This window comes from Callithrix jacchus, chromosome 4, assembly GCF_049354715.1.
Source record: "Callithrix jacchus isolate 240 chromosome 4, calJac240_pri, whole genome shotgun sequence".
Taxonomy (NCBI): Eukaryota; Metazoa; Chordata; class Mammalia; order Primates; family Cebidae; genus Callithrix; species Callithrix jacchus.
Genome location: NC_133505.1, coordinates 37848377 through 37871862, shown reverse-complemented (window position 1 = coordinate 37871862; position 23486 = coordinate 37848377). Strand labels below are relative to the sequence as shown.

The 23486-nt window shown below is 43.9% G+C and overlaps 2 protein-coding genes across 23 annotated transcripts in view; one reads left to right on the top strand and one right to left on the bottom strand.

Annotated features, from left to right (window-relative positions):
* The window catches only part of LOC100397878 (p21-activated protein kinase-interacting protein 1), a 32926-nt gene extending 17393 nt beyond the window's left edge, over positions 1-15533 (bottom strand). For 2 of the 12 annotated variants that reach the window (XR_013533968.1, XR_013533969.1), the window contains exons 1-5: positions 15409-15533; positions 13027-13192; positions 8559-8679; positions 8414-8488; positions 5448-5545 (exon numbers count right to left, since the gene is read on the bottom strand). Coding sequence is in view for 4 of the 12 variants with exons in the window: in XM_078368706.1 (XP_078224832.1) it covers positions 5448-5545; positions 5637-5782; positions 13027-13192; positions 15409-15492 (494 nt within the window). In the remaining 8 variants the exon portion in view is untranslated. Of the gene's footprint in view, positions 1-4372; positions 5546-5636; positions 5783-8413; positions 8489-8558; positions 8680-13026; positions 13193-15408 lie in introns of those variants that run through there. The other 10 variants (XM_078368706.1, XM_078368708.1, XR_013533965.1 and 7 more) reach the window with 9 other exon arrangements.
* Positions 15534-15877: 344 nt separating this feature from the next.
* LOC144576547 (putative uncharacterized protein C6orf52) overlaps positions 15878-23486 on the top strand; it is a 29611-nt gene continuing 22002 nt past the window's right edge. For 8 of the 11 annotated variants that reach the window (XR_013533975.1, XR_013533976.1, XM_078368713.1 and 5 more), the window contains exons 1-3: positions 15878-16132; positions 16808-16941; positions 17501-17797. Coding sequence is in view for 1 of the 11 variants with exons in the window: in XM_078368715.1 (XP_078224841.1) it covers positions 16046-16132 (87 nt within the window). In the remaining 10 variants the exon portion in view is untranslated. The remainder of the gene's footprint in view (positions 16133-16807; positions 16942-17500; positions 17798-23486) is intronic. The other 3 variants (XM_078368715.1, XM_078368714.1, XM_078368720.1) reach the window with 1 other exon arrangement.

Here is a 23486-nt window from a genome sequence, read left to right as displayed (position 1 = left end):
CTGGTCTTGAACTCTCAACCTCAGGAGATCCGCCTGCCTTGGCACCCAAAGTGCTTGGATTACAGGTATGAACTACCATGTCTATCTGCTCTCTCTCACCATGTGAGACACCTGCTTCCCTTTGCCTTCTACCATGATTGCAAGCTTCCTGAGGCCTTCACAAGGAACAGATGCTGGTGTCATACTTCCTGTACAGCCTGCAGAACCATGAGCCAATGAAACTCTTTTCTTTATGAATTACCCAGTGTCAGGCATTTCTTCATAGCAATGCAAATGGAGTAACACAAGGACTCTGGTGAGTATGAATACTCTTATCTGGCTTCAGCAAGATAAGAGACATTGTGCCCAATGACCAGTCCCTGGCACTGAGCCCATACTTAAAAGAGGCAGGTCATCTTGGCTAGATTTATTATATATGTTCTATTATTATTATTATTATTTTGAGAGGGAGTTTTGCTTTTGTTGTCCAGGCTGGAGTGCAATGGTACAACCTCAGCTCACTGCAACTTCCGCCTCCCGGGTTTGAGCGACTCTCCTGCCTCATCCTCTAGAGTAGCTGGGATTCCAGGTGCCTGCCACCACCCCCAGCTAATTTTTTGTATTATTAATAGAGACGGGGTTTCACCATGTTGGCCAGGCTGGTCCTGAACTCCTGACCTCAGGAGATCTGCCCACCTCGGCCTCCTGAAGTGCTGGGATTACAGGTGTAAACCACCGTGCCCAACCCTGCTCTCTTATTATTAATAGTACTTCATGATCATAACTGGATTTCATCTCCCAGCCTGATTATAAGTTTGTTGAAGACTCATCTTGGAACCTCTGTCTTGGTTTAGGTTCCCCAGGATGCAGACCCTGAGACAAAGGTTAGAGGACACACACTTGAATGTGTGTGTGTGGGGGGGGGTGCCCACGGCAAACACCAGCAGAGGAATGGAGAAGTGACATGGGAGGGAAGGATGCCAAGAATGGAGACGTCATGGAACCAGTCACCACTGTGAGCAGTTACAGCCCTCTGGAGAGCTCAGAGAGCCAGGCTAGAGTATGCCTCAGAGTTGACCCACGCCAGCTGCCAGGCAGCAAGGGGTTTGATGTTTCATTGATTAATTATTCTGAGACAAGGTCTTGCTCTGTCATCCAGGCTGCAGTGCAGAGGCACAATCATGGCTCACTGTAGTCTCAACTTCCTGGGCTCAGGTGATCCTCCTGCCTCAGCCTCCCAAGGAGCTGGGACTATAGGTGCATGCCACCATGCCCAGATAATTTTTTACTTTTTTTTTTCTTTCAGCTGGAGTTTCGCTCTGTTGCCCAAGCTGGAGGGAATGGCACAATCTCGGCTCACTGCAACTTCCACCTCCCAGGAACAAGCCATTCTCCTGCCTCAACCTCCCAAGTAGTTGGGAGTACAGGCGTGTGCCACAATGCCCAGCTAATCCTTTGTATTTTTAGTAGAAACAGGGTTTCAACATGTTAGCCAGGCTGGTCTTGAACTCTTAACCTCAGCTGATCCGCCCTCCTTGGCCTCCTAAAGTGCTGAGATTACAAGCATGAGCCACTGCGCCCGGCCCAATTTTTTACTTTTTGTAGAGACGTGGTCTCATTATGTTTCTCAGACTGATCTCAAACTCCTGGGCATAAGCAATCCTCCTGCCTCAACCTCTCAAAGTGCTGGGATTACAGCAGTGAGCCACCTTGCACCCAGCCTCTTTTTTTTAAGAGATAAGAACTTTCGGCCAGGCACAGTGGCTCACGCCTGTAATCCTAGCACTTTGGGAGGCTAAGGCGGGCAGATTGCCTGAGGTCAGGAGTTTGAGATCAGCCTGACCAACATGGAGAAACCCCGTCTCTACTAAAAATACAAAACTATTGGGGCATGGTGGCACATGCCTGTAATCCCAGCTACTTGGGAGGCTGAGGCAGGAGAATCACTTGATCCTGGGAGGTGGAGGTTGCAGTCAGCTGAGATCACGCCACTGCATTGCAGCCTGGGCAACAAGAGCCATACTACATCTCAAAAAAAAAAGAGAGAGACTGCAACTTAAAAAAAAATTCTTGCTCTATTGCCTAGGCCTGAGTGTAGTGGCAGGATCATAGCTCACTGCGCCTTGAACTCCTGGGCACAAGTGATCCTCCCACCTCAGCCTCCCGAGTCACTAGGATGACAGATGCATGCCACCATGCCCAGAAGGGTGTTTTTTCATCAACTGCTGGTCGGTCATTGCTTGAAGGCTGCTTCTTTAACTCTCTGGACCTCCGGCCTGCCCTGTGACCATGACCAGCCATCCTCCCACAGACAGAAAAAAGGCAGAGAGTTGCCCAAGAGCTCAGTAAACAGTCTTCATAGGTAGGGAGGAAAGCTGAGAGGGATGCAGGCAGACACCCAGGGCAACTGCCGCAACTTTTTCCCATTCCTGTAGCCTTCCTGCCAACAGGCCACTTCGAGGATGCTGCAGTCCCCTCCCTCACAGGTGACTGTTTTTGCTGTCATCTATCTGTGTGTTCATATAAGCATGTAGGTGTGTATTTGGACCGGGTTTCACAGTCACAAGGAATGTTCAACTGCTAAAAAGGTGAATGGGGGCTGGCCATGGTGGCTCACACCTGTGATCCCAGCACTTTGGGAGACCGAGGCTGGTAGATCAATTGATGTCAGGAGTTCAAGACCAGCCTAGCCAACATAGTAAAAAGCTGTCTCTACTAAAACTACAAAAATTAGCCAGGCATGGTGGCACACGCCTGTAATCTCAGCTACTGGGGAGGCAGAGGCAGGAGAATCGCTTGAACCCAGGAAGCGGAAGTTGCAGTGAGCCGAGATCACGCCACTGCACTCCAGCCTGGGTAACAAAAGCGAAACTCCATCTCAAAAATATATATATATAACTAAGCTTCACATTCCATTAGTGAATCATACTCAGGCCCAAAATACAAGATAAAATCAACTGCCCACCATATCTGAAGGAAAAGTTGAAAAGACAATAGATAACTATAAATAATCAGGTTATTACAAGGGAACTAAAGATGAGTAAAACAAAGCCCTTCATCTCAAGAAATTCCAAGTTCAGTAAGGAGAGAAAAGGCAACAGAAACGATGAATCAAGGTCTCTCCCACACACCCATTTCTCTCCACTCCAGTGCCACCATTGATAGTCTAAGCTGCCATCACTTTTCTTCTGGATCACAGACATAGCCTCATTGGCCTTTCTGCTTCTATTTTGCCCCTTAAAAATGTAAATCAAATCAACTTCCAAAAACTCTACAAAACTGGGGTTTAATTTAAAATAACATGGGAGAGGAAGTGGCTGAGCATATAGATGAAGCAAGATTGGTCACACAGTGACAGCTGCTAAAGCTGGTGGCAAGTCTTAAAATGTTAGTACCATAAGGCCGGGCACGGTGGTTCACACCTGTAATCCCAGCACTTTGGGAGGCCGAGATAGGTGGATCACCTGAGGTCAGGAGTTCGAAACCAGCCTGGCTAACATGGTGATACCCCATCTCTATTAAAATAAATTAATTAATTTTAAAAGTTGGTACCATTAAAAAAAAAATTAGTATCATAAACCAGTCTAAATGCTTTTAAATTTTTCCATAGTAAGAAAAAATATGATTATAGGCACCATTTGGCTTCCACCGCCCTTTCCTTGCTCACTCTCACCTAGTCACAAAGGTCTTCTATCTGCTCCTAAAATACACCAAGCTCTGTTCTCCCTCAGGGTCGTGGCACCTGTGGCTCTCTCTTCCTTTTATTTGAGATGGAGTCTCGTTCTGTTGCCGAGGCTGTAGTGTAGTGGTGTGATCTCAGCTCACTGCAACCTCCACCTCCCAGGTTCAAGCAATTCTACTGCATCAGCCTCCCAAGAAGCCAAGATTACAGGCATGTGCCACCACGCCCAGCTAATTTTGTATTTTTAGTAGAAATGGGGTTTTCTCCATGTTGGTCAGGCTGGTCTTGAACCCACAACCTCAGGTGATCCACCTGCCTCAGCCTCCCAAAGTGCTGGGATTCAAGGCGTGTGCCACGGTGCCCGGCCCTACTCTCTCTTATTTTTAAAACTAGCTCCTTTCTCATTCTTAAAGTCTCACATCTCCTTGCCTCATCATCCTATCTAAACCAATTACGTTTATTCCTTAATCACTCTACTTTTCTATTTCCATTCTGTCATAATGATCTGCTTACTTTATAATCTATTGCCTCGCTACAATAGAAGAGCCATGAGAGCACAAGCTCTTGTCTTTTCTGTTCATTATTAAATACCTCGTGTAGTATTTCGTAATGATGATCAATAAACACTTGTTGACTGAATGAATGGCCAAATATCTTAAGTGTTACTAGTACACCTGGAATGGGCGACCTTGAAGAATGTTTACTCCCCAATATAGGGAAGAGTAAGGCCTTTATTTTAGTAACTGCAGTACTCCAAGTACGGATTTCTTAAAACTTAACCACTGTTAATAAATAAGACGACTCATTTGAGACATAGAACATGCAAATGAAATACATCAAAATATAACTCTGCACATTAGATCACCTTTTTCAAAATTCCTAGAAAAAGCAGGGATCTAAGAGTCAGATAAAACTGGGTTCAACTCTCAGCTGCATTACCTAAGAGTGGGGTAATCTTAGCCAAGCCACTTAACTGCTTATTTTGAGATTATCTACCCCCTAGAAATACAGTAAGCATTAAAAGGTAATAAAGACTGGCACAAAACTGGAACTCAATAACAGTTCACTTCTCCTGCAGGGGGAAAAAAAATCACTCATAAAGGGGGAAGAAGTAGGCAAGGGGAATTACATAAAAGGACAAAAGTAGTTGGGAACAAAGCTCAAGACTGTTTAGTCTTTTGTTTGTTCAAATACGTTTGATTTCAGGCTCCAAATCTAACAGACATTTAAAAAACTATCTTGTGCAAAGGACTAGTCCCAAAAAACAACTTCACCGATTTTGCATTGTTTTTTTGTTTTCTTTTTCTGAGAGGGAGTCTCGCACTGTAGCCAGGCTGGATGGAGTGCAGTGGTGTGATCTTGGCTCGCTGCAACCTTTGCCTCCTGGGTTCAAGCGATTCTCCTGCCTCAGCTTTCCCGAGTAGCTGGGACTACAGGCGCACACAATTATGCCCAGCTAATTTTTGTATTTTTAGTAGAGATGGGGTTTCACCATGTTGGCCAGGATGGTCTCAATCTTTTGACTTCATGATCCACCCACCTTGGCCTCCCAAAGTGCTGGGATTACAGACGTGAGTCACCATGCCCAGCCCACTTTTGCATTATTAAAGGCCATGAAGATAACATTTTCCACCATTTTATTAGACTCTAGATACCACATACTGTCCACGTAGGTATGTCTGATTATTTCTGCAGTTAATAAAAACATATACCCTGGTTTAAGAAACTGCTGCATATATACCATTTATTAAGACTCAACATATACACCTGAGATTGGTAAAATTACCTGTTTTCATGAGCTTTAAATTCACAGAGGCACACTAGCGAATCACAGTCAAAAAACCTTATAACTTCTTCATCTCCAGCCACTGCAAGGACAGACTCCTAGGAGAGATGAAAAATAATAACAGGCAGAATGTCATCAACAGTTCCAAACATCACCACAAACTTCGGTCACTGATTTCTGATTACTTACTGAAAGAAATTTAACAGCAGAAATTCTCTTTTCATTTGTGATGGTGCCACTAATGGATGCAGTGTCAAGCTGATAGATGTCTATTTTATTCTGTATGATAACTACATATTGCTCTCCTCTTGGGGACCATTCCACTAGGTGAGCATCTGTAAGTGAAAAAAATAAAGTTTATTTTTTATTTAAATTTTTAAATTTTTAATTTTTTTTAGTAGAGACGGGGTTTCACCATGTTGGCCAAGATGGTCTAGATCTCCTGACCTCGTAATCTACCCACCTCAGCCTCCCAAAGTGCTGGGATTATAGGTATGAGCCACCATGCCTGACCTATTTATTATTTCATAAATAAAACATAAAATGATCATAGTAATAAAAATAGCAAATATTTATAATGTGCATTTTCAAATCCATGATGCCATTTGCTCTTCATAACACATTTTGCAAGTTCAATTTTTTAGAAAATAATCTAGGTTCAAAAAGTCAAGGGTGGGCCAAGTGCAGTGGCTCACACCTGTAATCCCAGCATTTTGGGAGGCCAAGGTGGGTGTATCACTTAAGGCCAGGAGTTTGAGACCAGATGGTGAAACCTCATCTCTACAAAAACTACAAAAAATTAGCCAAGCATGGTGGCATGCACCTGTAACCCCAGCTACTTGGGAGGCTGAGGCAGGAGAATCACTTGAACCCAGGAGGCAGAGGTTGGAGTGAGCTGAGATTGTGCCACTGCACTTCAGCCTGGGTGACAGAGCAAGACTCTATCTCAAAAATAAAATAAAATATAATAAAAATCAAAGGCAGGTGGCAAAGCCACAAGAATCTAGATCTAAAATGGGAAAATAAAGTAACCCAAAGCATTTACTCAGAGGTAACCACCACCATGCAGGGAAAGAAATGTGTAACATGCACACATGTAAGAATGTGTATCTATCTATATGCATAGTCCATTAAGTCACTCTAAAATATACTGGTTGAGTATCCCTTATCCAAAATGCTTGAGACCAGAACTGTTTTGGATTTTGGAATATCTGCATTTAAACAGCAAAATATCTCAAGGATACAACCCGTGGAACTCATGTTTCAAGTCTAAAAATGAAAGTCATCTATGTTTTATATACACCTAGCCTGAAGGTAATTTTACACAATGTTTTAAATAATTTTGGGCATGAAACAAAGTTTTGACTGTGATCCATCATGAGGTTAGGTGTTGAATTTTCTTTTTCTTTTTTTGAGATGGCATTTTGCTCTTGTCACCCAGGCTGGAGTGCAATGGCCAATCTCGGCTCACTGTAACCTCTGCCTCCCAGGTTCGAGTGATTCTCCTGCCTCAGCCTCCCAAGTAGCTGGGATTACAGGTGTCCGCCACCCAACCTGGCTAATTTTTGTATTTTTAGAAGAGATGGGGTTTTATCACATTGGCCAGACTGGTCTTGGAACTCCTGACCTCAGGTGATTCACCTGCCACAGCCTCCTGAAGTGCTGCGATTATAGGCATGAGCCACCGCGCCTGGCCTGCGTGTTGAATTTTCTACTTGAGGCATCACACCAGTGTTCAAAGAGTTTCAGATTTTGAAGGATTTCAGATTTCCAGATTAGGAATGCTCAACCTGTATTTCAAACAAAAATACTCACTTTAGGCCGGGCGCGGTGGCTCAAGCCTGTAATCCCAGCACTTTGGGAGGCCAAGGCAGGTGGATCACGAGGTCAAGAGATCGAGACCATCCGGGTTAACATGGTGAAACCCCCTCTCTACTAAAAATACAAAAAATTAGCTGAGCATGGTGGCGCATGCCTGTAATCCCAGCTACTCAGGAGGCTGAGGCAGGAGAATTGCCTGAACCCAGGAGGCGGAGGTTGAGATGAGCTGAGATCGCGCCATTGCACTCCAGCCTGGGTAACAAGAGCGAAACTCCGTCTTAAAAAAAAAATTATAATAATCACTTTGTTTTATATTTTTTATGAATGCTGATCTTCCTTCTACAAGATTCCGCGTTCTGCAAAACAGGAAGCTCACTTATGGTGTGACCACCAACTAACTTTTACTAAGCGTAAAAGAACAAGCATAATGACGACTTACTCTAGTGACAATTTTACTAAATATTGGCTATTTAAAAGACCTGCTATCTTCCTTACAGCAACATCCTGAAATATTATCAGGCAGGATTAAGGCTTGCTTCATTCCCATATCCCTTTAACACATCATAACCATTGTATTTTCCAAAGGCTTCCCTTCCTAAAAATCTTCACTTCACAGCTATGATGATTGGAGCAAAATTACATGCTTGAGTTCAGAGCTTATCATCTTTATCCTACCATTATGAAAGGGTTCACTAGCTTTTGACCTTTCCATTGTTTCACAGCATTTTGTTTTTTTTGAGACAAAGCCTCGCTGTGTTGAGCAGGCTGGAATGCAGTGGTGTGCTTGGCTCACTGCAACCTCCGCCTCCGCCTCCGCCTCCCGGGTTCAAGCAATTCTCTGCCTCAGCTTCCCGAATAGCTGGGATTATAGACGCTGCCACCATGCCTGGCTAATTTCTTTTTTAGTAGAGACGGGATTTTACCATACTGGCCAGGCTGGTCTTGAACTCCTGACATCGTGATCCACTCGCCTCAGCCTCCCTAAGCACTGAGATTATAGACATGAGCCACCATATTTTCCTACAGCTCTCCACCATTGAAATATACTGTGAAATGCCCTGCCTGTTTCACAGTGTTTTTAAATGGTGGAGAGCTGTAGTAAAAGATACACCTTAGAAAAATGCTCTCGAGCGTTAATGACTTACCTTAATGTCTTATCTGTACCAACCGACAGGGCCAACTTGCCAGATGGGTGAATAGAAAGGAAGGTCACATGTCCTCTAAAATGAAACTAACAGTCCCCGACTTGACTGGCACATGGAGAATGCCAAAGGGAAGAGCCCAACTCACTTGTGAGCTTTAATTGACTTCAGGCATTCCCATTTCTTGGCATCCCAGATACAGATAAGTCCATCTTCTGCTCCACTGATCAAATGCCTGTTGCCACAGAATTTCAGGCAAGTTATTGTGCCTGTGGAAAAACCAAAACCGGCAAAAATAATATTCATTTTAAATGCAAACTCCATTTCTGGTTTGAAGGCTATGCTATGCTAACTAAAACACTCAATGCCTTTTTTGTTTTCTCTGGAGGCAGGGTTTTACTCTGTTACCCAAGCTGGAGTGCTATGGCACAATCTTGGCCCACTGCAGCCTCTTCTTCCTAGGTTCAAGTGATCTTCCCACCTCAGCATTCTAAGTAGCTGGGACTACAGGTTCACACCAATACACCTAGCTAACTTTTGTATTTTTTGTAGGTACAGAGTTTCACCATGTTGTCCAGGCTGCTCTTGAACTCCTGGACCCAAGTGACCTGCCCACCTCAGCCTCCCAAAGTGCTGGAATTACAGGCGTGAGCCACCGTGCCTGGCCTCGATGTCTTAATATTACTAAAATACACCTTAAAGTTTTTTGTATATGTACAACTGCTAAAATCTATGCAAATATTTTCAGCAGAGTACCTGCAGTTTAGATACATCTTTGAATGAATCAGTTCACATCCTTGCTTTACCTCTTCAAATTACAAATTTAGGAAATGGCTGGCTAGGATAATTTAAGCAGAAGTAAACAAAACTAACTGGCTAACAAGCTAATCTGGGGAACAAACCAGGAGTACTGCCACATGACTTCCACTTTCTAAAGCCTGAACTAGCCACCCAATCAGCCACGATCAAGTCATTATCACTCTGACCTGTTTTGATCCATTACTAAACACTTCTCATTCATTTGTCCATATTTTCCTCTCCCTATTATCCTATTTCTCACTTTGGAAAGTTTACTTTCCTATATCCGCTAACCTAGAAAAAAGTTTATCTATTACCAACTCTGAGAAAAATAGGATTTATGCAGCCATAAAAAGGAATGTGACCATGTGCTCTGCAGGGATGTAGATGAAGTTTGAAGCCATTATCCTCAGCAAACTAATGCAGGAAGAGAAAACCAAACACTGGCCGGGTGTGGTGGCTCATGCCTGTAATCCCAGCACTTTGGGAGGCCAATTCGGGCAGATCACCTGAGGTCAGGGGTTCAAGATCAGCCTGGCCAACATGGCAAAACCCCATCTCTACTGAAAATACAAAGATTAGCTGGACGTGGTGGTGTGTGCTTATAGTCTCAGCTATTTAGGAGGCTGAGGCACAAAAATCACTTCAACTTGGGAAGTGGAGGTTGCAGTGAGCTGAGATCCTGCCACTGCACTCCAGCTGGGGTGACAGAGCTAAACTCCCTCTCAAAAAAAGAAAGAAAAGAAAAGAAAACAAAGAGAAAAGAAAAAGAAAGCCCAAATACCACATGTTCTCACTTATAAGTGGGAGCTGAATCATGAGAACACATGGACACACAGGGAGAACAACACACACTGGGGCCTTTGGGAGGGGAAAGGTGGGGGGAGAGAGAGCATTAGAACAGCTAAAGGATGCCTGGCTTAATGCCTAGGGGATGGGATCTGTGCCGCAAACCACTAAGGCACATTTACTTATGTAATAAACCTGCACATCCTGCATGTGTATCCCTGAACTTAAAATAAGGGTTGAAGGAAAAATAAGAAAAGAATTCTTAAAAAGACAAGAAAAAAAAGGATTTATACAAGAAATGGAGGAAACCAAGAAACCAAGAACCCTATTTCATTCACCCCCCCGCAAAGTCTAAACTCCTTCTGTGTCATTCCTTTTCTTATTGTTGAACTCTTGTACTAATGGGTATGGGCAGGTCAAATTTAACTTATTTCTTCCAAACCTGAGAGAGAAGGCTTCGTTGTATGAAGTGGGTATGGGAAAGGGAAAAAAAAAGAATGTATATGTAAAACACTTAAAGCACAGCCGATGAAGGGTGAGACAGCTCTTAAAGCATTATGGACAGTCTGCCATGGTGTGAACGTGTCCCCCAAAATCATTTGCTGAAACTTAGTTGCCAAAGTGATAGTTTAAGAGGTGGAAGCTTTAAGTGAGGATGACTCATGAGCAAGATTATTGACCTTATAAAAGTTTTTTTTTTTTTGGCACGGCGAGGTGGCTCACACCTGTAATCTCAGCCCTTTGGGAGGCCGAGGTGGGCAGATAACTTGAGATCAGGAGTTCAAGACCAGCCTGGCCAATATGGTAAAACCCCGTCTCTACTAAAATGTAAAAAATTAGCCGGGCATGGTGGTGGGCGCCTGTAATCCAAGCTACTAGGGAGGCTGAGGCAGGAGAATCACTTAAACCCAGGAGGTGGAAGTTGCAGTGAGCTGAGATCACTCCACTGCATTTCAGCCTGGGCAATAAGCAAGACCCCTTATAAAAAAAAAAAACAAAAACAACAACTTTTTTTGTTTGTTTGTTTGCTTTTTAAAAACTGGCTCCAACTCTCAAGCTGGACCTTGCAGAATTGTACAGGGAGCTGCTGCCCTTCTACCATAAGAAGACACAGCAACAGCCAGCCAGTCCTTAGCAGACATGAAAATCTACTGGTGCTTTACTCTTAGACTTCCCGGCCTCTAGCACTGTGAGAAATAAATCTCCATTATACAGAAATGATTCAGTCTAAGGTATTTTGTTATAGCAGTCTGAATACTAAGAGAACATGTCATAGAAGGAAGCCGTTTATGGCTGCATATTTACTGCTGGAAACCCATGCCTGCTGTGATCCTCTGAAATACAAGAAAGACTGGATAGGAAAAAAGGCACCTATTTTATCTGCCTTTGCAGAAAACCAACTTTCTTAGCTAAGTTACTCCTCATTCTCTGTCTCCTAGGAAAATGCAATAAAAACAGCATAAAATGTTTGGTACTGAAGAAAAAAACTTACCTGTTCAGTCTTTCTCTCCCTTGATTCTGCCACTATCCCTGGTACCTTGACCACCAGTGTGGAAAACTCAACAAGGTGGGAATTACTACTCCTTGACTTCAACTCCAGTGATCTTTGCCTCCTCTGTATTTCAGTCCCCACCACCACAGCCTGGGCATCATTACCACGTAGAGCTGTTCCACGTTAGAAATCTTGACCTCTGGGAACCTATTTGCTGACCACAAGCTCACATCTTCCCATCCCTTTCACGCCTTCCTGCACTCACACTCCATCTGCTTTTGTACTTCAGAGATCTCCAGGCCCTTGACAACACATTTTCTCTAAGCTGACAACCTAATCTACTCCTTCACCAAAATTCTTAATTCCCTTGTAACTTAATCCTCCTACTGCACGCACCAAGTAACCTTCCTCTCTCTAGGGAAATGTCTGGGGCTTACTACTGAAGAAACTCAGAAAACCTTGCAAACTGATGTTGCTCGATCCATAGCTGCCAATTCCAATGGGGCAGGCCTTCATCATTCCTTCTGTTTGGATTCTCAGTTAGCAGCCCTCCCATAGCAGACTGGCAGTACTTTCCTCAAGCCCACATCACTCATTAGCTTGCTTGCTCCCTCCCTCCCATTCAGCCTCTACCTGCCTTCTCTCAAGGTCTCTGGGATCTACTTCTGTAGCGCCTCATACTCCAATTTAACCTTCTCACAATCCAGAACAGCTTACGGCTCCTCATGCACACCAGCGGTCAAAAGCATGGGCTTTAGACCTAGGTTCAAGTTCTAGTTCCACTGTTTTGAGACCTTGGGCAAGTCAAGTAACATCTTTGAAACTAGGTGTTCTCTTCCATGAACTAAAGATAAAACTACTTTCTTGGCACACTGAGGGGTACACAATATGCCCTCAATAAAGTGAGATATTGCTGTGATCCTACTACTTGTGCTCCTCACACTGCCGGCTCTGCCTGCAATGTCCTTTCACCCTCCTTGCAAACTTTATCTGCCTAACAACTGACATTTCTCTTTTAAAATAATACAGACAAGAAGAGAAAAAAAAAATTCAGATTCATTTTAAGGAAGGTTTCAGTGAAACCTCACTCTGACTCCCTTACTCCCTGAGTTCCTCCTTTCTGTCTTCCAATACGAACTGTGAGACAACCCAGAGCAAACCATTTTCTTCCCCCCGAGATGGAGTCTCACTCTGATGCCCAGGTTGGAGGGCAGTGGCGCAATCTCAGCTTACTGCAACCTCTGCCTCCCGGGTTCAAATGATTCCCCTGCCTCAGCCTCCCAAGTAGCTGGGACCACAGGTAGGTGCCACCACACCTGGCTAATTTTTTTGTAGTTTAGTGGAGAAGGGTCTGGTCTTAAGCTCCTGACCTCAAGTGATCCACCTGCCTCAGCTTCCCAAAGTGCTGGGACTACAGGTGCGAGCCACTGCGCCAAGCTAAGAAGCCATTTTTTTAAAAATTCCTCTATCTTCTACCACAGAATCTGCCATAAAATAGATACAGCAAATGGCTCAACTTAAGATACAATTTTCTTACCACTGTGATGCACTAGAGCCCCATGCTCTATCTTCTTTTTCATGTCATAAATGTGAATTGTTTCATCTTTGCTCCCAGTGACCACAAAACGACTATTGACAGCTACTGCTGACAAGGAGGCAGTGTGAGCATGGTGAGTGAAGTCGGCCACAGGAGTCCATTGCTGCTGAAGATGAAAACACACAATTAATGCCACAGTCACCCCACAGTTTTACCAACTATCCACTGGTAGTTTTTATGAACCATGGAACCATTTATTGGTTACTAAAAAGATAAATCGTTCTGCAATTCATGAAAATCATCAATGGATCCCACACATGGAAGAATGACATGTAAAACTAAAAAATGACACGTAGTTTAACACAAAGGACTTGAGACTTCATCAGGAAGGTAAAGCAAGGGGATGGGAAGGCAACACTGGGTATCACCACTCTAGAACGCAGTAATGGAGACTGGACGAGAGAAGACTTTTAGATTCTACACGAATCTTTTTTTTTTTTTTTTGAGATGGAGTCTTGCTCTGTCATTCAGGCTGGAGTGCAGCGGCGTGATCTCAGCTCACCACAACATCTGCCTCCCAGGTTCAAGCGATTCTCATGTCTCAGATTCTCTAGTAGCTGGGATTACAGGTGCCTGTCACCACACCCAGCTAATTTTTGTATTTTTAGTAGACGCAGGGTTTTGCCATGTTGGCCAGGCTGGTTTCAAACTCCTGGCCTCAAGTGATCCACCTGCCTCAGCCTCCCAAAGTGCTGGGATTACAGGCATGAGCCACCACGCCCAACCACAAGTCTTACAAAGAAAAACCAACAGAGTAAAGGTATGCTTCCATGAGCACCAACATAAGTCCCTGAGAATCACCAATAATGAAATCTCAGCACCTGTATGCTTATTGCCATGTGACAATAGGATTAGGAAGTCTGGATGAATGTGAAGTATGACAGCAAAATACACATACACACACACACACACACACACACACACACACTCTCACACTCCTTAAACTGAAGGAACTGCATCAAAAAGCATTTGGGAAACAAACAGAAAACACCCATCAAACTTCTTTGAACACGTGTTACTGCAAATCAGGACCTGCATAATTAGAGCAACAGATACTCCTTCCATCAATTAAGACCAAGGGGGTCTCCTTTAAATCAAGCATTCTTGAGGGGCTGCTATGGGCTTACATCAAATAATATCCTTTTCAAATTCACACAATGTGGGTTTATCTAGGCTATCACTTAGATTTAGTAGCAGTATAGGGGAATGTTAAGAGCCTCAAATATCAGAGACCCTTGGGGGGCTCCTGACATTTTGGGTCAGCTCTGCCAACTATTAGCTGTATGGCCTACAGCAGTCGCTTAACCTATTTAGGAGGAAAATTTTGGTTCCTCATCTGCAAAAATGAGAAAAACTGTATCTGCCTCAGGATTGCTGTAGGCCTATTGTGTGTCTGAAACATAGTTAAGTAATTTCACTGGAAAGAAAACACTCAATAGTATCCATCTGTGACTATTCAAAACACATCACTTTTCAGCCAAAGACCAAAAGCAAATAACTGGAGTAGGAAACAAAATAAACAAAAGCAACAGGTCGAGTGACATACTCCCAAATTATCTAGGTAATTCAAGATTGACACCTTGACTTCATAAAGTACTGTACTCAATAAAACAGGTTTCTGGAATATGCTGAGAATTGCTTCAAGAATAAAACTTAGCTAGATGTTAGGAGGTAGGATTTCTAGCCGTGAGTACAGTCCTACCTACCTATTTGGCTACTGGCAATTTACTAAAGCTTTCTGTTCATTCTGCTGTAATTTCTCTCCATCTATGTATCTCCTCAGTCCTCCAACCCTTATGGAGGGAACGTCTCTAAGGCAAGATGCATACCTCCAGCACCTTTGCAACTCCACTGCCCAGCTCGCAAATAAGTTCCCAACCAATAACGAACTGGTATCCTTTATCTATAAGTGATTTATCCTAATCTAACTCTAATAATTTGTAAAATTCTAGGACAGAAATTCAGAGAAAGAGCGAGATCTTTTTTCATTAAATTTTGAATACAGTCAACTTATGGGATCTATCTACCCTTAAATCCACCATCTACGACTCACTTATCCGTATGCAGAAATGCCGTTTCCTCTGTGTCCCGTGGCCCTTTTGTCTACTGTAACAAGCAGATATTGTCTAATTTTGAAAAAATATCCACTCTGTGTTTTAAAAGGTTAGCTTTTCCCTTAAGTCTCTTAGGTTTGATTCATCAATTCATCCAGAGATCTGACAGTGAACAGCAGGCGCTCAAATGTTTACCTCTGCTGTGTAGGAACCAAACCCAACTTTCCCGGCCCCGCCTCCGGCTGTCTCCCGGTACGCGGTATCTCACCTCGCGGTCGCCGCACGCCTCAGACTTCGGGTGTACAGTTACCCCAAAGAGGACCTGCTCGTAGCAACCCGCGACCAGCTCCATTCAGCAAAGCACGTGCCTCTTCCGCCAGCCCGGCTCAATATGGAGGTGATTGAACCGGATGTCAAAAAAAAAAAAAAAAAGCCCTGGGTCCTTTCTGCATCGGCGCCCGAATTATACGTCATGGGCTCAGGGCTGCCTTTAAGTCGCCTGTAAACGTGCAAACACTTTCAGCGCTGGAAGATCACATGGATTTCCCAAGAGGAGAATAAGTAAGGATGCAATATGAGGACGTTCTCACTGCAAGAAGGAAAAAATTGGGGGCAAGCAGGCATATCTTAGGAAGGCGAGAGCTAGGTCCGTCTGAGGGGAGCAGGCGGGACATCCTCTGCGAAGACCCTCGTTTCCGTGATGTCCAGGAGGAGGCGGGGTCAATTTCCGGCCCGGTGGGGCGGAGCTGTGGCTGCGGTTCCCTGCAGTGGGGTGGGGCTCTTGGCTTGCGATTTGGTGTGGGTTGTGTACTAGGAGGGTAGAAGTTAGGGTTCCTTTTTGTTCGGGAAGTAGTGGAACGAGCCTTTCGTAACAGGGCAAGGAGGGGTGGGACTTAGGGTTCGCGATGACCTGTTCCAGCGGCTCAGCGTCCGCGCTGCCTCGAGGGACCCGGTGTGCGAGATCTGTCCGCGTTCCTGCTTGCCCCTGCACGGTTTGTATGCCTGCTTGCTTCACTTGTCTATCTCTGGGGTCATATTGGCCAAAGTTGCGGCATCTCTTGGGGATGGAGGAGTGAGCCTGGGCAACATAGCTGGAGTCCATCTCTACAAAAGTATTTAGAAAGTAGCCGGGCCTGGCGTGGCGCGCGCCTGTGGCCCCAGCTACTCTGAAGGCGGTGGTGGGAGGATCGCTTGAGCCCAAGAGGTCGAGGCTACCGTGAGCCGAGATCGCTCCATTGCACTCCAGCCTGGGTGACGAGCCAGACACCGTCTCAAAGAAAAAAAAAGTTTAATAAGGTTTAGAGGTTGAGGTATGCGTTAGACATTACAGCTTTCCCACAATCTCCCAATAGAGTAAATCTTGGTTTGTATAGTTCTCATAAACACCGTAGTAGGTAAGGTGATAAACAAGATGCATAGTCCGTCCTAGTCAAAACTTCAGCCTCCATTTCAAGTGCGATACAGTGCTTCAGCGCTTAGACCCTTCTGTTTCCAAGAAATTTTCTTCTCTGGTGTTCTGGATTGTCAGTACGTGTTAATTAATAAAGGCCGATTTGGGTCTTGCTGAGACGATTTCACTTTGGATGCGTTGGTTGACATTGTAGCGCAGGAGACATTTCCTCCTCTTTTGTGATCTTCCAGCACTGAAAGTGTTTGCACGTTTACAGGCGACTTAGAGGCAGCCCTGAACCCATGACGTATAATTCGGACGCCGATGCAGAAAGGACTCAGGCCTTTTTATTTATTTATTTATTGACGTCCGGTTCAGTCACCTCCAGGTTGAGCCGGTCTGGAGGAAGAGGTACGTGCTTTGCTGAATGGAGCTGGTCGCGGGTTGCTACGAGCAGATCCTCTTTGGGTTGTCACCTGCCAGCTGTGTCAACTCCAAATGTAAGCACTTTACAGACACTGAAATGCTGTTGACAAACTAGTCTTCAGTCTAGTGGAAATCCTTGTATTCATTCATTCTTCTAAAATAATTCTTGGTCAGGTGTGGCTGCTCATGCCTGTAATCCCAGCACTTTTGGAGGCCGAGGCGGGCAGATCACTTGAGGTCAGGGATTTGAGACCAGCCTGGGCAACATGGTGAAACCCAACCTCTACTACAAATAGAAAAATTAGCAGGGCATGGTGGCAGGCGCCTGAAATCCCATCTCCTCGGGAGGTTGAGGCAGGAGAATCACTTGAACCCGGGAGGGTGAGACTGCAGTGAGCTGAGCGAACCACGGCACTGCAGCGTGGGCGACAGAGAGAGACACTGTCTCCAAAAAAAACATATCATTTTTCACTTTGTGCTAGTTATCTTCATTGTGTTACAAAAAGTCAAATTATTTTACGATTGAGATTACTTCTTTTTGTAGTGTGTAACTTTCCAGGAGAGAACCACTGGGAGGAGTGTGAAGTGAGTGTGCTCTGGACATGAAAACAAAAACTGAGTAGGCAAGACATATATATTTGAACTTTCACATTTTATCTTTAAAAACGTGTCTTTACTCATTTTGCTCCACAACGTATCTGTTCATTTTAATGCAAAAGCATTATACTCCCATCCAAAATGAAAAAAAAGAAAACCTCGACATGGATGAATCTGGAGAACATCATCCTCAGCAAACTGACACAAGAACAGAAAACGAAACACCGCATATTCTCACTCATAGGTGGGTGATGAAAAATGAGAACACATGGACACAGAGAGAAGAGTACTAAACACTGGGGTCTATTGGGGGGAAATGGGGAGGGCCAGTGGGAGGGGGAGGTGGGGAGGGATAGCCTGGGGAGAAATGCCAAATGTGGGTGAAGGGGAGAAAGGAGGCAAAACACACTGCCATGTGTGTACCTATGCAACTGTCTTGCATGTTCTGCACATGTACCCCCAAACCTAAAATGCAATAAAAAATTAAAAAAAAGAAAACCTCTACAGCTGTCAAAGTCATGCTTTGTATATTCCTTTACTTCTGGACTGTCCCTGATACCTTGTCTCCTTACCCCAGGGACATCTCAACTGATGTTTGAGAAGAATTAATACTTGTTTAATACGTTTTTAAAAATAAATTTTAACCATAAAAAGGTTATTACTATATTCAGAATCTGTTACAAACTGTCACACTTTTACTTGCTTAAGTAACTTTCGTTCCGACCGGGAAGTTTAGAATATGGCTGGTTCTAGAATGGAAACCATGGTGTTAAGCATCATGAAGGTAACTAAAAGTCGTTTTTCTAAACAAAACATCAAAAAACAAAACAAAAATCCCCAAAACTTAGAAATTAGTGGAACCAATTATAGAGCTCGGAGGACTGAGACAACACCTAGTCCAGCTGTTACTAATCTGGGGGGGTTCATGGATGAGTTTCAGGGGTTTTCAGTCCCAATAAATTATATGCAAATATGTGGATGTACATTTTTGGAGAACATTAAGTACAGTTTCAAAAAGATTAGTGTCAGGGTAACTCGTTAAGGGTAAAATGCAGTGATTCACTCTTAGGTTATAAGTGCTGAGATACATCCGGACGTTTTTAAGAACACACAGCTAAATAACAGTAGAGCCAGTAATGTTTTTTTTGTTTTTTTTGAGACGGAGTTTTGCTCTTGTTACCCAGGCTGGAGTGCAATGGCACGATCTCAGCTCACCGCAACCTCCGCCTCCTGGGTTCAAGCAATTCTCCTGCCTCAGCCTCCCAAGCAGCTGGGACTACAGGCGCATGCCACCATGCCCAGCTAATTTTTGTATTTTTTTTTTAGTAGAGACGGAGTTTCACCATGTTGACCAGGATGGTCTCGACCTCTTGACTTCGTGATCCACCCGCCTCGGCCTCCCAAAGTGCTGGGATTATAGGCATGAGCCACCGCGCCCGGCCAGTAATGCTGTTTTTTATGGGTCCTCAGCCTTGAACATTCGCTTTAACAAAGGAAAGCAGCAGCATTGCATTTTATGCATGGCTGTGGCAGTAGTTTCTGTCAGGTCTCCATATGCAAGCCTGGAGCCTGAAAGTCTGAAGTCCTGCTTGCCTTGGCTGTCTCCTACCCCTTGCCTACATTCCCCATTGTCCATAATCACCCATTGGAGCTTCCCTGACAAGCCCCTCACCCAACCCTGCCATCTTAACTGTTCTTACGATAATGTAGAGACCTCTCACCTAATCTTGCCTTTGTAACTTAACTTGTGGTCATGTATACTCCTTGCTCCTAACGTCCACCACTGTAACTGGACTTACTCTGCAACACCCTTGCCCCCCATAAAAACTACCCAAACCTTTGAAACCAACTCCTATCCCACTGCCCTTTGCTAATGCGCTTTTCGGCCTTAGCCCACCTGCACCCGGGTGAATAAACAGCTGTGTTGCTCACACAATCCCTGTTTGGAAGGTCTCTTCATTCAAAGTGTGCGTTTTTCAACAGTTTCGGTCTTAAGATTGCGGATTTTCATTGTCTGGAGAAAGACAGTAGAGAGTTTTATACTTGTTTAACTGGATTTGAACTGAGCATAACTTCCCGTAAAGCCTTCTGTTCTCTCCAAACAAAGGATGTAAAAAGCCATTTAATTTTATTCTTGTGAAATCTGCAGCTTCCAAGAAACAACCAATATTGAGAGTTCATTAATCAATACTAAAGCACAAGAGGATTATCTTGTTTTGTGGCTTTGCTTTTAAATTATTGATTGAAAAGATTTTTGCACTTGAGCTATGCTCTGATTTATTCATTCATTTAATAAATATTTGTAGTGCCTAGCTTTGGTTTGCTAGAGTAAAATCCAGTATTTGTTTTTCTTAGGTGGTGAGGGTAGTAAAGTGGATATCCTGGGGTAAAAACAGGATATAGTAGAGAAAAACCAGCCCTGTTAGAAATATCACAAGAGTCTCATGTTCCTACTGAATTCTCCTTTCTCAGTGAGACACATAGCAACACTGTTAACCTCAAGGACTACGGAGGTTGCATGGGAATGTATTCATAGAGGGTTTGGTCCAGTTTGTATTTCCCAGCACAAAGGGAATTGGAGATAATCCTCTACCTGCTCTGAACCTGCCCAATGTTGGGCCCAAGTAGAATTTGTTTCACCTGCTTCATGGGAGTAATCTAGTTGAAACAGAAGATTTGCATTTGGGGCTTTTAGAGAGCAAAACAGTGCTTGTGAGCCCTTCCTGGTCACTGTCCTCTCCCAGGCCTTAAGTGCCCATCTTTTCCCTGGGATCTTCCTCGAAACCTTGTGTTCCACTGAAGCAGGAACAGCCATGAGAAACAGACCTCTCAGACACTGAATTAGAGAGGGAAGGGGTTTTATTATTACGGCCTGGGAGCAAGGCTTTATGTTTTGTCCAAACGGCCAAGCTCCCCTAAAAGAGAAGCTCTGCCTTTATATAGGCGTACACTCTAGATATTACACGTGAAAGGATCTTAGGTTTACAGCCTTAGAAATTACAAGTGAAAGGGTCTTGGGTTTACAGCTTTAGAAATCACATATGAAAGGGTCTTGGGTTTAGTTTTAGGAATTACATGTGAAAGGTTTCTGGTCTCCAAATGGAGTGGGGTGGAGATTTGATCTTGTTTAAGTAAAAACAGTATCTTCTGGAGAGATTCCCCCTTACTATGCCTGCTATCCTATAGGAAGGTGATTTAGGAGGCACCAGCCAGCCTTTTCTTCTATTGAAATGCAGTGTGGAGATCAAGGGGGAGGTGATCCTAGATGCCCGAGTCTCCTTCCTCACCACAGCTGCTGCCATTTTCCTAGCTGGTTTCAGCATGATTACATTGACCTCTCTCTTCCTTGGTCTCCTTACCACCTCCTCAGTGTTCAAATTCTATATTCCTTTCCAACTGCAGCCTCAACACTCACCTGGTCATAGCCATAATTGTGATTTTCTTTGTGTGAAATAAAGTCAGTTCTAAAATGAGATAAGTAAAAAAAAAGATTTTATAGAAAAAGAATTTTTAACATTTTTATTGGTTGTCTAAGGTATAGTCGTTAGGAATTGTATTTAACCTGACATAACAGTGGTTTAAACAAGACATTTATTAAGTAAAATAAACCAGTAGTAGGCCAGTCTAGTGCTAGTGGAAAGAGTCCTTAGTCATCAGTGACCCAGACTCATTCTGTCTTGGATCACCATGTTACTCTGTATGACTTCTTCCCTCATGTCACCTCATAGCCAAGATAGCTGCAGTTATTCTGACTCCCCCTGTCATTTGTAATCCCAGCACCAGACCTGGAGAGAGAGTAGACGATAAAAAGGCCCCCTTCCAAGTTAGCAAATACCCTTTTCCCACACAGCTTTCCCCAATCCCATTCTAATACTTCTATTTAGATCTTCTTAGCCATATTGGCCACTTGGCCACGTCTTGCTTCAAGGGAGAATCCAGGAAATGTAGTCTTTTAGCTTGAGCCTATTGCTGGCCCATGTGAAATCAGAATTGTTATAATGGAAGAAAATAAATCAATAATGGGTGGCACCCAACAATGTCTGCCATAGATGCTAATCAATAAAATCTCCCTTGAAGACATGGGGAGATTCACTCCGGATAAACTCCACTATATCAATGCCAGTTGCCTTGCCTTGTGTATGCCATCAGCTCTCAGCGTCTGTGGGTTCTACATCACTGGATTCAACCAATCATGGATTGAAAATATTTGGGAGGCTGGGCAAGGTGGCTCACATCTGTTATCCCAGCACTTTGGGAGGCCAAGGCGATCATGTCACCTCAGGTCAGAAGTTTGAGACCAGCCTGGTCAACATGGTGAAACCCCGTCTCAACTAAAAAGCCAGGGGTGGCAGTTGCCTGTAATCCCAGTTACTAGGGAGGCCGAGGCAGGAGATCATTTGTACTTGGAGGGCAGAGGTTGCAGTGAGACGAGATCACGCCACTGCACTGCAGCCTGGGCAACATGGTGAAATCCCATGTCTACTAAAAATACAGAAATCAGCCAGGTGTAGTGGTAGGTGACTGTAATTCCAGCTACTGGGGAGGCTGAGGCAGGATAATCACTTGAACCTGGGAGGCAGAGGTTGCAGTGAGCCAAGATCACAGCACTGTGCTCCAGCCTGGGTGACAGAGGGAGCCACCATCTTAAAAACAAAAACTCCAAAAAGTAAAACTTGAATTTGCCGCATGCCGGATACTACTGTTGAACCCACATGAAGTAATGTATAGCCATTGTATTAAGTATTGTAAGTAATCTAGACAGAATTTAAGGTTTATGGGAGGATGTGTGTAGCTTCTTTGCAAATACTACACCATTTTATATTGGGCATCGAAGGATTTTGGTATCTGAGGGGGATCCTGTAAACAATCTCCCCTGGATACTAAGGGATGACTGTCGTAATGGCTCAATAAATAACTGGTGAATGATTGAATGATCAGAATGTTTTGAATTCATCAAGTCTGCTATTTTTCACAATACAGGTAAACAGAAAATACATTAGCACTTAGTTATTAGCCAGCAGCAGGGAAATGGCCACACCCTAAGCACCCCATATGGACTCAAAAGTTATCTTGAATTTTGACACTGTGTATCCTTGCTGCTTAAAGTGGCAGGAGCCAGCTATAAAGGCAGAATTTGAGGCTCCACTCCAGATCTGTCAAGTTAAAGAATCTTTTTTTTTTTTTTAATATGGAGTCTCACCTTGTTGCCAGGCTGGAGTGCAGTGGCGTGATCTCAGCTCACTGCAACCTCCGCGTCCTGGTTTCAAGCTGTTCTCCTGCCTCGGCCTCCTGAGTAGTTGAGACTACAAGTGTGGGCCACCACGCCTGGCTAATTTTTTTATTTTATTTTATTTTATTTTTTAGTGGAGATGGGGTTTCACCATGTTAGCCAGGATAGTCTCGATCTCACTTCGTGATCTGTCCGCCTCAGCTTCCCAAAGTGTTGGGATTACTAATGTGAGCCACTGTGCCAGCCTAAAGAACCTACATTTTAAACAAGTCTAGGTCATTTGTATGCACGTTAAATTTTGGGAAGCTTTATCATGAGTTTTTGAAAAATACTGAACAAGAGAAATATTTCTTTAAAATTGTATCCTGTACTCTCATTAATGTAGGGTGTAAGAGAGAGAAAAGGAAGAGAAACAAGAGGGAAGGGAGCAAAGGAAGGCCTTCTTCGCTGCCCCTTAATTTTGCAGCTAGTTTGGATTATGCTTTCAATAATTATGCTTTTAATCCCTGCATGGGATTAAAAAAAACAAAAAAGCACTGGCTAGTTCCAATAGTTATTCTCAGAATGATAACTGAGGAGAGAAATGTATTTGTCTTAAGGTTTTGTTATTAAAGATTTCTCTTGTTATGATAAGGGATGCAGTGGAGACTCTTTCATTGTCGACGGACACATCTTCCCCTTCTGTCCCTCCTTGGGGTTCTGC